Below are 16,829 nucleotides of genomic sequence, written 5' to 3'. Positions count from 1 at the left end.
TAGGTATGGATCAATGTTCCTAGATGTCCAAATGCCCTTACTGAAAAGAACTCCTGGACTTTTTAGATCAGTTTTCATAAGTTGGTCCACAGCCGACTAGACATTTACAGACAATAAAGGACTTAGAACATTTTGTGGCAGTCTTGATTTTCAGTTTAGAGTCAGAGTAGGGCAAAATCTTTTAGAGACGTTTTGCCTATGCAAATCCGAATGAAAGATACATTCTAGTAAAAAATTTCGTAGTTTCCAAGTCACCACGTAGTTGCTTTGTATATCTGGATTTGTACGTGAGGAAATTAACTCAGCTGTGCTAGGCTTGTCTGGCGTTCAAGAAGATAATCTGGGCCTGTTGCGCTCCGGCCAGTTGCGCTGCGGCGCTGTGGAGCAGTGGCTGTGTTGTGCAAAGCGGATTTACTGTTAGCCGGAGTTACCCACAGCTCATTGGTCTGAGGCTATGTGTAGATATTGCATGCTGATGGTTGGCGTTAGGCCCAGGGCCTGTTTACGAGTCAATTTTGTTACCCACGGCTGCGCTCCCGGTCGAACCAGCCCTCGGTCGAACGGCCACTTGTCGAAGGACGATAAATTTTGGAACAGAACTATGCTATCTGAAACCTAACTTCAGATGCGGTGAACGTAAAATTACGTAATTTAACGATGCCCGGAAGTCAGATTCGATCCGCGGCCTCGTGGTGCACGGCGGGTTCTATGCGAGGCCAGTGGAGGACAAAGCCGAGTGGTTCACGGCTGATTGGTGGATGTCCGTAAAGATCCAAGGCGTTCGATTCAGGGCTTATTGATGCACAAAATTGGTGGTGCACGGCTGCGCTCCCGTCGTAGGAACTCATGAATTAATACAGTAATTTGCCAAACGCCAGACGATTGAACACGGGTCGCGACAAGAAATACAGTGCGTATTTGAAAATTTTCTATTATTTTGGTAACATCTTCACTAATGTGGCCAAGTACTCTAAACGATTCTATCGCATGACTAGTTATCTTCGTAGACACACCAGAATGATCGGTATTAAATTTAGTGCGATGATGTAATATCGAGATTATCTATGTAGATCAGTGGTTCCCAAACTTTTTCAGGCTGGCGCCCCCTTTGGCCTCCTAGTGAATTTCTAGCGCCCCCCACAGACATACGCCACTTTCTTGAAAATTAACACGCCGAAATTTTAAAAGATAAAGGTTAAACGCGAATGTGTATTTCACAAGTAGATCCCCATTTAGTGAACCAATATGTTTTTCAGCTGTTTCAACTGTTTCAGCAGTAGAAGCCAAGGACGTCGCGGGCGAATTTACGGCCGGACTCGTGGCCGGTCTCACGTCCAGTCTCCAAATTCAATTATCAAGAAAATATATCCCAAACAAATGAACGCAGCTCTATAAAACTTGGAACACGCATTCATCAGAACCTAACGGTGATGTTTAGCTCGTAATTTTTTTTAAAATTCACCTTCATTCGTGAGTTGCGCGTATATTGCGAAACAGGCCAAATTCGCACTGATCAAAGAATTTCTTCCAAACTATTGAACAGATTTGAACGAAATTTTGAATATACATTCCTAACTACCAAGCGGTGATTTTTTAGCTTATAATTTTTTTTCTATTTTACCTTCGTTTGCGAGTTTTTTTTTCATTTCACCGTCATTCTTGATTTCACACTTCCTTCTATTCGGCCCGTATCGCCGGGTAATTTGTCGCATAAATTCGCAGTGATCAAGAAATTTCTTCTAAACTACAGAATAGATTTCAACGAAACTTTGTATAAAATTACATAACCTCTCAATAGTGATGTTTAGCTCGTGACAATTTTTCTATTTTGCTTTCGTTCGCGAGTTATACAGATGTAGGAGGAACGACCTGCTTTTCTACCGGTCGATCGATGGCTTCTATGAATCAGAATCAGTATACGTATAGCCGTATAACTCGCAAACGAAGGCAAAAAGAAAAAAATGTAAACATCACCGTTGGTGAGGTTAGGTATTTAAATACTGAGTTTCGTTCAAATCTGTTCAGTAGTTTGGAAAAAATTTCTTGATTACTGCGAATTTAAGCACGAATTACTACTTAAATCTCGAATGAAAGTGAAATAAAAAAAAAAAATCGCGAACGAAGGCACAATCGAACAATTTTTAGTTAGGACTGTAAATTCAAAATTTCGTTCGAATCTGTTCAGTAGTTTGGAAGAAATTACATGATCACTGTGAATTTCGGCCCGTATTGGCATGTAACTATGGCAAAAACGAACGATGGCAAAATTCAAACAATTTTCACGAGCAAAACATTACCGTTAGGTCCTAATGAATACGTGTACCAAGTTTCATCGAGTTAAGTTCATTAGTTTGAGACATATTCCTTGATCATTGAATTTGAAAATTGGCCAAGACCGGCCTCGAGTCCGGCCGTTAATTTGTCCGAGACGTAAACCGAGGAGAGTTAGGTTTAAAAAAAAAAACAGAAAAAAACCATCGCTGGGAGTCATGTGCTGCACGTGTTGTGTACAAATCGTCTAACAAACGTTCGAACTTCTGACATTGGCTTCGGACAGCCGCCCCCATATCGCTCTCTTCTTCCTTATCGCCCCCCAAAATCTTTCCACCGCCCCTAAGGGGGCGATATCGCCCACTTGGGGAACCACTGATCTAGATCGATATGCGCTATGAACGATTCCGAACAAATTAATGCCGAGAATTGCGCTCTAAATAACATTCTAAGACTTAATGTGCAATAAATTATTCTTCAGCCTCTCTCAACCACACGTGAACGGTTTCAACGCTAACAGTTATCTACCTATGAGCAAGTAGTGACACTACAGATCTCATTTTTCATAGTTATCAACTCAAAAAAGGTTTGATTGGAAAATTTAGTAGGTGTCTTAACAATATAATAGATAGCTAATTTTTAATTACTCATTTCCTTCCCTCTACTGCAAATGAGTGCAGCTCGTTCAGAATTGCACTTCTTTATTTTCAATCTGAAACTGCCCTGTTGCTATCTCTTCTGCTCTGATAGTCGCAGTCCTGAAAAATCTGTTTTATACGATTTCGACTGCTATCACCATGGGATAGACTATTACTGAAAATGGGTCCGTAATTGCCAACGGCATTCTAAGTTAGCAATAATTTTGCCTTTAATCATGCAACTATAACCAATCAACCTTTCCTGGCTAAGGATGATTCCAGTCATGGCCAGTCCGAGGACCGAGCACTTGCAAGGTCTGCAATGGCTGTTGCAGACCTTGCAAGTCCCCACCTCAACTAAGTTCAAGCAATTCATCAGCATATCAGTAATGTCAATCGGCTCCTAAAGAATTGTCTCTAGCGTTCAAGTGATATAAATTATTTCTTATTGTTTTAACCACTTCAATCTCAACTTTTGCAGAGATAGTGCAATTCTGTTCCGTTTAAGAGAGAATCATGATACGGTCCACGCGAATGCAGACTAGATGGATCTATTTATATGGCAATAAATTTCTCCTAAAATCAAGAGTTGTTCCAGAAGTAATTAAGAAGTGAAATTCTGTAAAATTACCAAGGTCACTAATTAAATAATTCTTCATAACACTCCTTTCCCTCGCCGGAGAAAACGACGTCGTTTCTACAAGGGTTGGCAGAACGTGGAGTCGAGGGAGCTACATTCGTTTCAACATTTATATTTACGGCATAGTTTCCTGCGTACCCGAACAGAACTCAATGATATTTGTCGGAGCGGACAGGTGAGATCGAAGTGAGACTTCATTTTCTGAATTCCAGTATAGGGATTAAAATCGCATTCGTAGAGTTCAAATACGACCGTAGAACTGTAATTCAATCTAAGCATGTCGATGAAGTTCTGATGATACAGTGGATGTACCTGTGAAAATTTATCACTTAACATTTCTTCCGTCACGTTACTTCAAAATTTTCCTACACATGTCATGGAAGTTCTTATAAAGTATCAATTATTATTATCAAACTCTGCATGCGTTTTCACTTCGAGTGAACGACGGTATATTCTCGTCATCTCAGTTCTCATGGTCTAATCAAGATACAAAATATTCAAATCTCGTTAGTGACAGGTAGCAAAAATTGTATTCAAGTTTTAATTAATCACCTTTTTTCTTGCAGGCGTAAAGGAAATCGCCCTCTGTAAAATTTGAACGTTCGTTGAAGGTCCAGTCACACCATTATTCAAACAATGCTAGCGGACGCTTGTGTTGGTTGCAGGCAAAAAGGACGTCGCTCCTGAGAAGGCTAAACATACGTCGAGTCCAGAAGCCAAACTAACCTTGAAGAATTGGTTTGCAGATAACTACGAACGTTATTCTTATAGAAACAGTGCAAGCTGTTTGCAGTCGGAAAGGAAGCCCTACAAAAGAGAAACAAAATTCAAGTCCAGAAGCCACTGTTATCTTGGAGAATTGGTTTGGAGAAAATTTTTAACGTTATCCAAGCTTTGAAGAAAAGAAAAATCTTGTGAAGGAGTGTTTGAAAAAAAAAGAAAAAATCTTGTGTTCGAGAGGTGGCGATCATTGAAACCGTGCAAGCTGACACTATTTTTTGTTGCAGTCGGACAGGAAGCCGCCCTAGCTACGGAAAACAGAAATTTTACTTCTGAAGCCAGGTTAATTTTGAAAAATTGGTTTGTGAAAAATTATGAGCGTTATCCGACCGCTCAAGAGAAGGGTAACCTTGCTAAAGAGGCGGGACTTACCACGAAGCAGGTGAGATCGAAGTTACGATTACTTATTTGAAGGAATTCAAGCAACCTAACAAATTGCCTACCTGCCAAATAATGTCTTAGTAGCCCTAATCAGCGAACATTTTATGAAATTAATTAAACCTGTTGACAGAGTAAATATCTGTTTAATATGTCAACCGGACGCTATGTATCTTTCAGCACCATTTTCTAATATTTTAAGAGATTAAGAGCATTTATTCAGAAGGATAGTAATCGTTTGAAGTTATCCTGCGTTGCAGGTGGACGATTGGTTGATCAACGCGCGGCGCCGGTACGTGGTGCAGGGACCGCCGTTTGGACCTCGTCTATCTCCTCCAATGATTGAACAGTTGATAAGTTGGCTAGCCTTTAATAGTAATCTAGGAATGCTAGCCACCGCCTGTCGAGGTAAGTATAATCTGAGCAAAAATATTTGTCCACCTATTAGTGTTGATATATTATTTTTTTACATTTTGTGGGGCCTGGTGTTGATTCTCAAATTCATGGGTAGGTTAAATAGAATTTGCCATAACGTTCAACTAACTCGCGCTCTCTCAACTCTTCAGACGTGCGGGAGCAGTGATGGAGCTGTACAGTCGCACTCCTTATGACAGACATAATGACTGCCTATAGCAGGCCGATGATCACCGCCATCGTTAATACATGTTGAAGGAAAGTGCAGTAAGTTACACGTAGTATATAGGCGAACGTGCGTGGCCATTGATGTATTCTTACCTTCATTTAGCGACCGATGCATTTGTTGACGAATATAGTAGGAAAATTTATCTTGTCTACCGGAAAATCAAGAAATGACCCAGAACAGGACTAGCACACACGTGAGGCTGAAAACCTGAACTCACTCGACCCTTTTATGCAAGCATTTTCAGTGGGGAATATTCTGTTGAAAAATGCCTTTCGCACGCACTTCCTATTTGACAATACTATTAATCTAGTACAAAAGAAAATGATTCAAAGTCAAATAGAAAACTCGTGAGGAGTCGAAGCGTTAGCCCGAGATCGGGTCTACATCTGCCTTTGAATGATCAAGTTTTCCGATTTCCCCAGTCGCTACCCACCACATCGCACAGCCAACAGAGACACCCGAGCACAAAGGCGTCGCCAGAAAACGAAGGCCCAACCTCGGTCAAGAGTCCAGGGCCGTTCTGACGGCGCGGCTGTCGGAGCATCGCCACCATCCGTACGCCACCGAGGAGGAGAAGGCGGACCTCGTTAGAGAGGCAGGAGTGCCCTCAGTGTAGGCATTGAATTCCATGATTTCCTTTATGATTTGCTCTCAGAAAATTATAGAGTTTGAGGTCTTTGTACAAAAACGTTACTTGCCTAAATAAAATTAATATACATCTTTTATAAGAAACCTGACGGATACAAAACACATGATTTGGTTTCTCGTGGTGAGAAAACGGGCAGCAGCCCGACATTCACCAGTATATTAAATTTTGCTTTTATAGCTTCGCGTAAAATCGCTCATTCCTGCCTAGAATGGATTTATATGTTCAGCTAAATCAATGAATTACCAACGCTCGACGCAGAACATTGCCTAAAATGCAACTAGAAGGCGGCTCTTCGTCAAGTCAGACCACCAGCACACCTCGCGCAAGGCAACGTCGTGCGGTCGTTGAAAACAATTGGGACGAGAGACGAGCTCGTTCTCATCGTGCATCGTGTCGTGCATAAGAGTGGGCAGCCACTGGAAGGGACTACAGCCAATGTGGTCCAACTGTCTCCACCTCCCGAAGACACGAGCTATTCCCTCCTGATGGCGGACTTGTACAGAAGTAACTTGGACCCGCAGTTGGGACATGGAAATTTCAATATTTCTATTCAATATTTTCTTGTTGTAAGATTAAGACTGCGTTGGTTAACGGGTGCAAACACTACCACAGTCATTGCGATAATTTTTGCGTAACGGCGAGCTGGCAAATTAAGAAAAGAACGCAGTTCGTCACTAAGATCTGCTGGAGGATAATCGATCATGAGAAATTTGTTTGCTACTAGCTTTTTGAATTACAAATTACACTTCATATTGCATGATTTTTTTATTTGCAGCCTCGAGGCAGCAGGTTTAGTTTCCAGTTATGCGTATTTATGACCACTTTTCGAGTTATTGACTCTTGCCTTGCCAAAAGTTGATTTCAGTCAACACCAATGAGCCAAAAGTTAATGAGAGTTTTTATGGTGTTGGCTGAAATCACGATTAGGTACGAATTCTCTGCACATAATATCTGGATTATGGACGAAACTGGAACGAAGTTTTTTTCTGATCAACTAAAAATATTTTTTATAGTCAAGGATACATTTTTTCATGTCAAGGACGAATTTTTTATCGCAAGGATATATTTTCAAGTCAATGATATATATTTTTATGTCAATGAAATATTTTTCTTCACGTCAGTGATAGATTTTTTAAGCCATGAGTATATTTTTTTCAAGTTAAGTATATGATTTTTTGAGTTGTTAATGAATGAGTGAATGTCATATTTTTTATTGCATTTTCTTATTTTAAACTGTAAAGTGTTGTTTTATCATTTTTAAACGAAAAATATGCATTTGTGGTAAAGGGACCATGGGTGGGCGCCTTGCCCCAAGCCCATGGGCCCATTGCCCCAGGGGTGGGGCAATGGGCCCATTTTGACACTTTTTACAAAACAGTGTTTCATTAAAAATTGAATGAACATATAGGCGTCTAATTCACATCATACATTCCTCATTAGTTGCACCTTTAAACAAAACAAAGACCCACCTCGTATCAATTAAAACTTCATCGAAAATTTAGTTTAAAAAAGGGGGGGGGGCGCGCTGCCCCATGTTGCCCTACTTACTTGCTAGACCAATGATTTTTTGAGAATTAATTAAAAAATTCTAACCGATCACAATTTATTTTGACCATGAAATCTTTTTAAGGCGCAGCGGAGAATAGGAAAATTCAGTCCGTTTACTTAGGTCTCGGTGGCATTTGGATAACGAACGTCAGATAACGAACTATTTCCATAGTCGAGGAACTTCTGGTAACCTCGACTCTTTCCAGAGTCGAGGTTACCAAGTTTTATTGAGGATCGTGGCTGAATAGGAGTTGTATTCAAGTCGAAGATCGTTATTGTACTCGATGTGTTGTTGTCGGGCTTTCCAGCAGCAGCATCAGAAGAGGTACAGCATAAAGACTTAAAGTGAAAGTTCGTACTTGCGTTCACAGAATAGCGAATCTAAGTCAAAACACATCAAGGAGCACTCGTAGATGTTCAATTTTCGTAGCTTTTTTCATAGAGTAGGTGGACAAAGATTGATTATTATTGGTACAGTTTACCACAAGTTGACGCGAATTGATAATTAACAAGTTTGTATATGATACAGAATCCGGATTAACTTAATGAAATTTGTCGGGAAATATCTGTTGCAGCGCTCTCATGTACATAATATTCCGTATTATTGTTTATTCTAGTACTTTACTTCGCGCTAAAAGTATTTCCTAGTGTAGGAACTGGCTTGGCAGTTGTACTTTTACGACTTAGAACTGCTTTGTTTTAAGTATATCTGTATTATATTGTATGCTGTGTGTAAAATTTTCACATATGAATATATTCGCATGATGTTGTCTTTATCCGTGTATGATATTGGTGTTAATTTGTTTCAGGTTGTCACGTTCTTGTTGATTGACGCTCTGCATGAGTCACCTCGGCTGTCGCTTACGACACTATTGAGAACTAATTAACGTGAGATTGTTGGCAATTACTTTTAACAAGGATAGAGATTTCATATCATAGGTGAGAGACCATGTCTTGTATTCCGAGCCAGGTATCCCCTTCACCTAACTCTCTAGCTACGTTTCTGAGAATCAACAATTTCCGTTTACTTCCTTTGTTCAGCATTTATTCGGTCTTAAATTAAACATTTCATCGTTTCTAAAGCAGCTCGAAGATTTCAGTTTATGTTCAATGCCCTTTTTGATTGCTATATAATTACCAAAAAATCGTTAGCTATTTGCCGTCGCGTGCAAACTTGCATATCTTTTTGTAGACATCTCATTAACATCAGAATAATGGCACATTATTTATATTCAGAACACATTCAATGAAATAAAGTATAGAAACGACGTTTTTCTAGCATCGCTTCATGAAATAAACCTATATTTTTCGGCTAGTTAATTAGAAAATGCGGCTTATATATTGCAGAGCGCATAATATTTTAGGCACCGGTCGATAAAATATACAGCAGAGCATAAACATCATTAGCGCCGCATCAGAGCAGGCAAGTCATTGCTTGTCTGCGCTGGAGGGTTAAAAGCCGGGCACTTAGATGTTAATTTCAATACACAAAATTACTGCCATTTCGCACCCCTTAAAATTGCAGAACAAACCATTATTTTCTTTATTAAATCTCAAATGAATTTTGAAAATAAGATTTGATTTTCACGCTAGACAAGAATCTTCAACACGAAAATTTCAGTCTTTGAGTTTTCCCCTTTTTCCTTTTGTCAAAATAATTTTTCTACAAGGTCACTTTTAATTACTTAAATTTATCAACAGAGATAACTTTCAATTTTTCTGACTCTCTCCATGTCGACAAGACAATTCAAGTTGAGTTAAGAAATTTTTCCCCTTGAAACGTTCAAATTTCACGATTAGAAGTTCTGCTGCATCAGAACGTTCATAAGTGACGATACAAAATTAAAAATGTTCACATAATAATTAATTTTACGCGATTAATAAAGAAGACAACTGCCATAACCATCTTGGTGGCAGCGGCTGATGCATCAAAATTTAAAATTTAATGCCATTCACCCACCAGGTTTTATCGTACAATTATAAACCTCTTGTGGGGTTTTCAGGCATTCCAGGTATCTTATGAAACGGCGTCGGGTTACTCTTGGAATTTTCTGCTGCAGCCAAATATTTTGCGAATAACTTTTCCGGATTAACTTGCTGCGACCATGTTCTCCAGAGAAGTTTAAGATTATAAAAGAAAATGCAATGAGCTAGATGAACACATTTGTAATATACGTTGAATGATACAGAATATCCACTCCATATAAGACCTTGATAAATCAATTATTTGTTCGTAAAAGAAATTATCAAAGCGTTTTTGCTAGATAAATTTTGTCGCTAATCAAACCTTAATCCATGTATGAACGAAATACGAATCACGACATTATCAGAAGTAAGCATGTGTTTTCAAAGTATTCGACGGTACATGAAAACAGCTTTATAGCAATGTTCATAAGCCCAAATGTGGGCATGTATGCCCAGATTAAATCTAATTTTTGAAATTCGACTGCCGGTTTAAAAAATTCACAGCCCGAATACCGATGGAATTAGGTGTTATTATTATCACCGGTTGCACATTAAAGGAGCTTAGCCTGCAATCGCCTCAACACAGAACAGTTAGAGAATTTTGGTGAAATTGACTCAAAAGAATTCGACGCTTGATTACAGAAACACACTTGTTGCCTCCCGACCCTGAGCTACTGCATCGGTTATACTAAGTTTTTTCGTTAAAGGGAAATTATAAAGAAAATATGATTAATAAAATCGTACTGTGCATTCATAAACAGTTGATGAAACATTCACTGCAATAACATAGCTTTAACAATAGGTCAATAATAAATACGGAATTGCTGTTCATCTAACTAACAAGACTTCTACGTTCAGCGCGCGTAGAAACATTCGTCATTTCGCTGAGCCACATCCTGGAATTTAAGAAGTCAGCCTTTCATCCTTCGTGATTATTGCTGTAGAAAAACAAGTCCTCGGTGCGTTCAACTTCATCAGGACTTCAGTGACGCAAGCAAGTAAATGTTCTCCGAAGTCCATTTACGATTAAATTCCTGGAAAGGAAGCGACTCGGTGCGATGAAGCGAAGGAACTCATTAGACGCGTCGTTGCCCAGCGGCACTTGCGGCTCTGACTGTCCGCTTCTTTCTGTCTCGAGTCGAAAGGTATTTTGCGGCTGACTGTCTCCTGAGACAGGCAGTATCTTCAGATGGTTCGGTATTTAGAAAAAAGTTTTTTTCTTGGTGTAATAATGTTGAGTAACAAACAAGTTTATGAGAAATTCAAATTCAATTTCTGGAGCGGTCCTTTCGTTTTGTTAAAATATGAATTAAATTATGGCTTTATTATAAACTGAAATTCATAGCGAATAAACTTTGACAGAAAATTAATGATTCAGAAGTAATATAATTTACGGTAACAACGCCTTTTCAATGTGTGAAAAAAATCATGAGCCACCGATATATACCACAGAACGCAAGTGTTACCGGCGCAAAGATGCATTTAGCAATGGTTAAAAAAATTGAAAATGAATCCTGCCATTTAAAAGAAATAATGTGAATAATGTGATACGCATTCGTGCTATAAGAGCTGACTGATAACTGATTTTTGATAACGAACTGTCGCATACAATCTAATAGTGATATAAATAAACGATTGATTCGAAAATTTCTCAATAATAAATACATTTTTGACTCTGGTGAAATGTGGATCTGTATGTAAATAAAATAAATAAATACGACAGAAGCAGGTTGATCGTATTCTAACATACACACGCCAATTGTTTGTAAATAATGCTTTTCCGTTGGGAATTAAAAATTAATCATTAGTTACTGAGATAAATTAAATTTTGATCTCGCTTGAAAGGGATGCTTCCGAGTGAGTGAGAATTTAGAAACTAAATTATACACAGAAATTTAAATTTGCTAGGCTAATGTAAATAATGCAGAACGATGTTGCTGTCCACTTTCTAGAGCTAATCAGGAAATTCGGAGATAACATCGTAGTAGTTTTATCCTACCTGTTTCCTAGCGTTAATTACGCAATTTAGAGATAACAAATTTTTTCAAGGTTTCTCTGGCGGTAATCAGGCAATTCAAAGATAACATGGCAGCAGATTTATTTAAAAGTTCCTGGAGTTAATCGGGCAGTTAAGAATTTCCTCGCTGAGTCTCCATGTATAGGGGAATGTTTCTTTTTCAAAAAATGTATGAAGCTGTAAAAGGGTTGGAATCAGTTCTAAGAAAATTAGCCTAATATTGGAATTAAGACCGCATAATAGTTATATGGCTCGTGTGCTTTATAGACAAATATATTCTCATAAGTAAACAGACCGAACAACGAAGAATAAAATTTACGCTATAAAACTTTTCGAATATGAAAGAAAAGCGTCTTTCGTATGCATTGGGCAGCTCAACTCTAGGCATTTGAGATTATCTTTCAGTGGCAGACTAAAATTTTCTCATTCACGTGAGCACATGTTTCGTGAAGCGTATTGAGGCTCCATAAATCTAATTGTTCTATTAAAAAACCAAAAGTATAACTTAAATAGTCCACGAATAAAACAGAAATAACCGTTCACTAAATTCATTTAATCTCGGCTCTAAGCAATAACTTGTGCCTTCTAGCACATTCGTACCATTTTCACAAAAGTTATCTCCGATAAATAATTAAAGTAATATTCTTTTGAAAATAAGTTGAAACTACATATTGATGTATTGATTTAATATGTAATATTTTCTTTCGGCAATCATAACTTTTCGAAGTTTTAAGGTAATGTGAACGTTTCTCTTAAGAAGTTATGTCTCACTCGGAGTCTCTGCGCGATAATTTTTGCAGAGGCTATAGAAGCGAGGCATCATAATTTTTCCTTCAGTGTGAATAAGGGCTTCGTTTTGCCGAGACTATTGCTTCCTATTTACGCCAATTTCCGCGCACTTTGTCAGCAAGATTAATCCGGTTACGATTTTCGTAGATGCCCGGTTACGATTTTTGTGTTGGTGTTTGGGAGCACGCAGCGGCTGCGATATTGCAGCAGCGTTCATAGAAATACCCTCCCAACGACGGTGTTTGCTGTTGCTGCGAGTGTGACTGCAGCCTTTAAATGTTCCGTTACAGTGAATAGACGTACGGAACTATTGCTGCTCTTCAAGCTTTGATACGCTACAAGGCTAGAACCAGTGAGGATAGTTTTCTTACCAGCAGTAATTTTTAATGATTTTCCTTATTTAGCGAGGCCTGAAGAAGCTGAACTTCAAGATTCTGGTTAGCAGACCTTCATGAACGAAAAGCAATGAAGCATCCGTTCACTGTGGTTTAATCCTGCCAAACTTAGTTAAATTCAAATTTGATCCAACCCCGTGTTACTCACCGTTTTCTCTATCAATACTTCCATCGTGATTTAGTTTAGAACTCTGTGAATTATTGTTAATTAGAATGAAGAATCTATTTCATATCATAACATTACGAGGAAAAGATTCAAATATGCGCTCAATTAAGCGTCTCAAGATCAATAACATTTTAGAAAAAGATCACGTCGACGAAAAATGTTTAAGAGACCCTTCTTCAAATTAAGCAAATGGTAAACTCAAGTAGATTGGATACGACCAGCTGTGCAATTGGTCGGTAAAACAAGGGACGATCTTCCAACGAGACTCGGAAGCGGAGTGCAGGCTCTGCCAGTGTCATGGGCAAGCATCCTCTGGTGAGATAAAATAATAATAACAAGTTGTCTGGGGCAGGATTATTGCCAGTAAAACCTAACATAAACCAGCAAAGCTCTGCTCCAGCGCCTGTAAAAGACGTCATCTTCTTAAGGAACGTCAGCTGCGTGCCTGTAGGTCAATGACGAGAAGAGTACTGAAAAGTTTGTCTTCTTAATTAGGTTTAGGTTAGATTATAGTTTATTAATATTTTTATGTTTCGTTCGCTTGTACTCCTCAGTTTTTCCTCATGTTTCCCCATAATGTTATTCTTTAGCGATGGTTATCTGTAAGAACTCTGTTACTGACGCCGAGCACTCTGAGATGCATGGGATCTGACATTTATTGATCAGCCGTTCACACTCTGCAGTACAGAGCTCTGGCGTTACCTGGTCAGCCGCTCACACTCTGGAGTACAGAGCTCTGGCGTTTCCTGGTCAGCCGTTCACACTCTGGAGTACAGAGCTCTGGCGTTACCTGGTCAGCCGTTCACACTCTGCAGTACAGAGCTCTGGCGTTACCTGGTCAGTCGTTCACACTCTGGAGTACAGAGCTCTGGCGTTACTTGGTCAGCCGTTCACACTCTGGAGTACAGAGCTCTGGCGTTACCTGGTCAGTCGTTCACACTCTGCAGTACAGAGCTCTGGCGTTACCTGGTCAGTCGTTCACACTCTGGAGTACAGAGCTCTGGCGTTACCTGGTCAGCCGCTCACACTCTGGAGTACAGAGCTCTGGCGTTGCCTGGTCAGCCGTTCACACTCTGGAGTACAGAGCTCTGGCGTTACCTGGTCAGTCGTTCACACTCTGGAGTACAGAGCTCTGGCGTTACCTGGTCAGCCGTTCACACTCTGCAGTACAGAGCTCTGGCGTTACCTGGTCAGCCGTTCACACTCTGGAGTAAAGAGCTCTGGCGTTACCTGGTCAGCCGTTCACACACTGGAGTACAGAGCTCTGGCGTTACCTGGTCAGCCGTTCACACACTGGAGTACAGAGCTCTGACGTGGTTATGTCAGTCGTACAGCACCGAAGACTTCTAGTGGCAGATATACTCGTGCGCTTTCCTATCTCCAGTCAAACGTACCCAATTTATTGCTCGACTGAATTTGAACTCGATGAAGCAAATATCGAAGTTAATAAAAACGTGAATTTTATCATTCATAGAATATGGATGCCCAGTTGATTTGGCGATATTAATAATTAATTGATTAAACTTGTTTCAGCAACATTCAATTACTTGTTGCATAATGTTCTCTATATGGGAATACATTGCAGCAACATTCAAGTACATGTTTAATAATGTTCTTTATTTGGGATTATTTTGAAGCAACAGTCAATTACTTGTTCAATAATGTTCTTTATTTTGGAAAATATTGAAGCAACATTCAATTACTTGTTGAATAATGTTCTTTACTTGGGATTATATTTGAATATTGCATATTCATGGCTGGACGGATGACACGTGAGCTTTATTGTACACCCGTATGGCACTGCTCTGTCAGGGCAGTGAGCAAGCCTAACTCAATTGCAGTCTCTGGACGTAGTTTGCATCGTCTTTGCAAGTGATGAATGCTACGAATCAGTGAATGGCACCGACATGGCAATGATTCACGGCATTCACTATGACCGCCACGATATTGTCGTGGGTATCAAGTATCGCCTATATCTTGTTAAAGCATTCACTTGTGAATGCAACTCATCTAAAAGAGCTTAAAATTAAATTCATCGCTGCAACCATATTCTTTTTATATGACTAAATTGTATAATTCCTGAATTTTGGCCGCTTCTTATGTTGGTAATTAGTGGACGTACCTTCGACTGGGTTCAATATATCTGTCGCAAGCAGGTCTGAAGTTGGTATGTCAAACGAAGTTCAAATGCAGAAATGTTGCAAGCTGTCGATTATAGCTTGCATAGGAGGTTCACCAATGGAACTTAGTTATCTAAAAGCCTCAACAGACTCGACATTAGTTTTTTATCACTGAATATGTTGAAACATGCACAGTAATTAGTAATTCATACAATCTCAATTGATTTAGATTAACAAATATATATATGTTAGTGCACATGTAAAAGGTCGAAAGTCTTATGTCTTCGGCGATGTGCAGTCATTAGTATTGTTCCCGTATGCGTAGAAATTTCACTTTCACTTGGACTAGTCTGATACTACCGCATTGGACTAGTCTTCAGGGGCTCCCGTAAATCTCAAGCAAAAAAAAAATCGCTTGAGACTATACACATATGCAGTATATCTAATTATTAATATGCTGACAAAATCGCCACCCTCCTGCTGCTAATAGATTCCGCATCAGCGTTACTATTGCAAAAATATGCTTATACATCTTAATTGTAGAAATATTTAATTCAAGTTGATTCCCATTTATGAAGTCCACTAAATAAACGTGTTAACAGCGGAAAATCGTTCAATATATTCAGTTACTTTTTGGTAAGTTATGTTTTTAATTTCCTTAGACCAAGTACAGAATTCTATTTATTATTAATAAGGAATGTTCAGTGACACCGGTCACGTGACATCTGCTTCCGACCTTTTCTACAAGAAGTTTGCCGCAGAGCAAAATGTGCCGTCGTTGGTAAATAAATCGGTTGTGTCCTGCGAGGCGATTGGTACAGTTATTGCTCTGGCCTCAGCAGTGGCAGTTATTAATTACTGTTCCTAATTGGGCCTTAGTTTCGCAGTTTCTCCCTGAATTGGTTTGAAGTTCTCGTCACCTTATGTAACTCTTTTGAATTAAACAGTGTTAAGTGTTCACTTTAATGTGCCTGAATATGTGTGAAATACGAAGTTTTAAACCACCGCTGGTGAACAGAAAAAGTGTAAATCACTTCAAGTGGCCGATTTAATAAGTTAATGCTAACGTTCCGCTTTAGGTGGCCATCATAAACTATAAGGACGTGAACATCCGGGAACAAACAGAGCTCACATATCCTGCGCTCATATATCCTGCGCTCGTATATCCTGCGCTCGTATATCCTGCGCTCACACATCCTGCGCTTACACATCCTGCGCTCACACATCCTGCGCTCACACATCCTGCGCTCACACATCCTGCGCTCACACATCCTGCGCTCGCACATCCTGCGCTCGCACATCCTGCTTTCACATATCCTGCGCTCACATATCCTGCGCTCACATATCCTGCGCTCACACATCCTGCGCTCACATATCCTGCGCTCACATAAGCGCAGGATATGTGAGCGCACTCTGGCGCTCAAAATCGCCAGAGTCGATGGTAGGATATTTTTTCCTCAAGTTTGTTCATGGAAGTGTGATTTTTTTAAAACTTCAGCCACATATTACTGAAAAAAATACGTTAAAGTTTAATGATTTTTTAATGATTCCTGCTAACTTTGTATGAGTAGTAGATATGGAAAAGCTATAAGTCAATTTTAGACCTGTTTTTTTTTCTTTATTTCTGTGCTATTTCTCCACACAATTGAAAGGAATTTGATAAAATATTTCGTAGTACCTATTTTTAATTGACGTTTTTTATAGTTTAGCTAGCGATTAAATTCTTCAAAGAAAGATTTTATTAAAGACAGTTAGTTGAAATATTCATTCAAGGCTCTCTTTCTTCAGCTGAGGGGAAACTAATAAAAATAAAACGGGACGTCCGACGGT

General features: G+C 39.3%; 1 protein-coding gene across 1 annotated transcript; it reads left to right on the top strand.

Moving 5' to 3' along the window:
* Positions 1–15,696: 15,696 nt before the first annotated feature.
* LOC108677548 (exported repetitive protein-like) lies at positions 15,697–16,390 on the top strand. Its single transcript, XM_018165777.1, has 2 exons — positions 15,697–15,780; positions 16,079–16,390. Exons 1-2 carry the CDS (start codon positions 15,697–15,699, stop codon positions 16,388–16,390), a joined length of 396 nt encoding a protein of 131 aa, XP_018021266.1.
* The last annotated feature ends 439 nt before the right edge of the window (positions 16,391–16,829 follow it).

The sequence above is a fragment of the Hyalella azteca genome, unplaced genomic scaffold (assembly GCF_000764305.2).
Source record: "Hyalella azteca isolate HAZT.00-mixed unplaced genomic scaffold, Hazt_2.0.2 contig5529, whole genome shotgun sequence".
In the NCBI taxonomy this organism is placed as follows: Eukaryota; Metazoa; Arthropoda; class Malacostraca; order Amphipoda; family Hyalellidae; genus Hyalella; species Hyalella azteca.
This window is presented reverse-complemented; position numbering and strand designations above follow the sequence as displayed.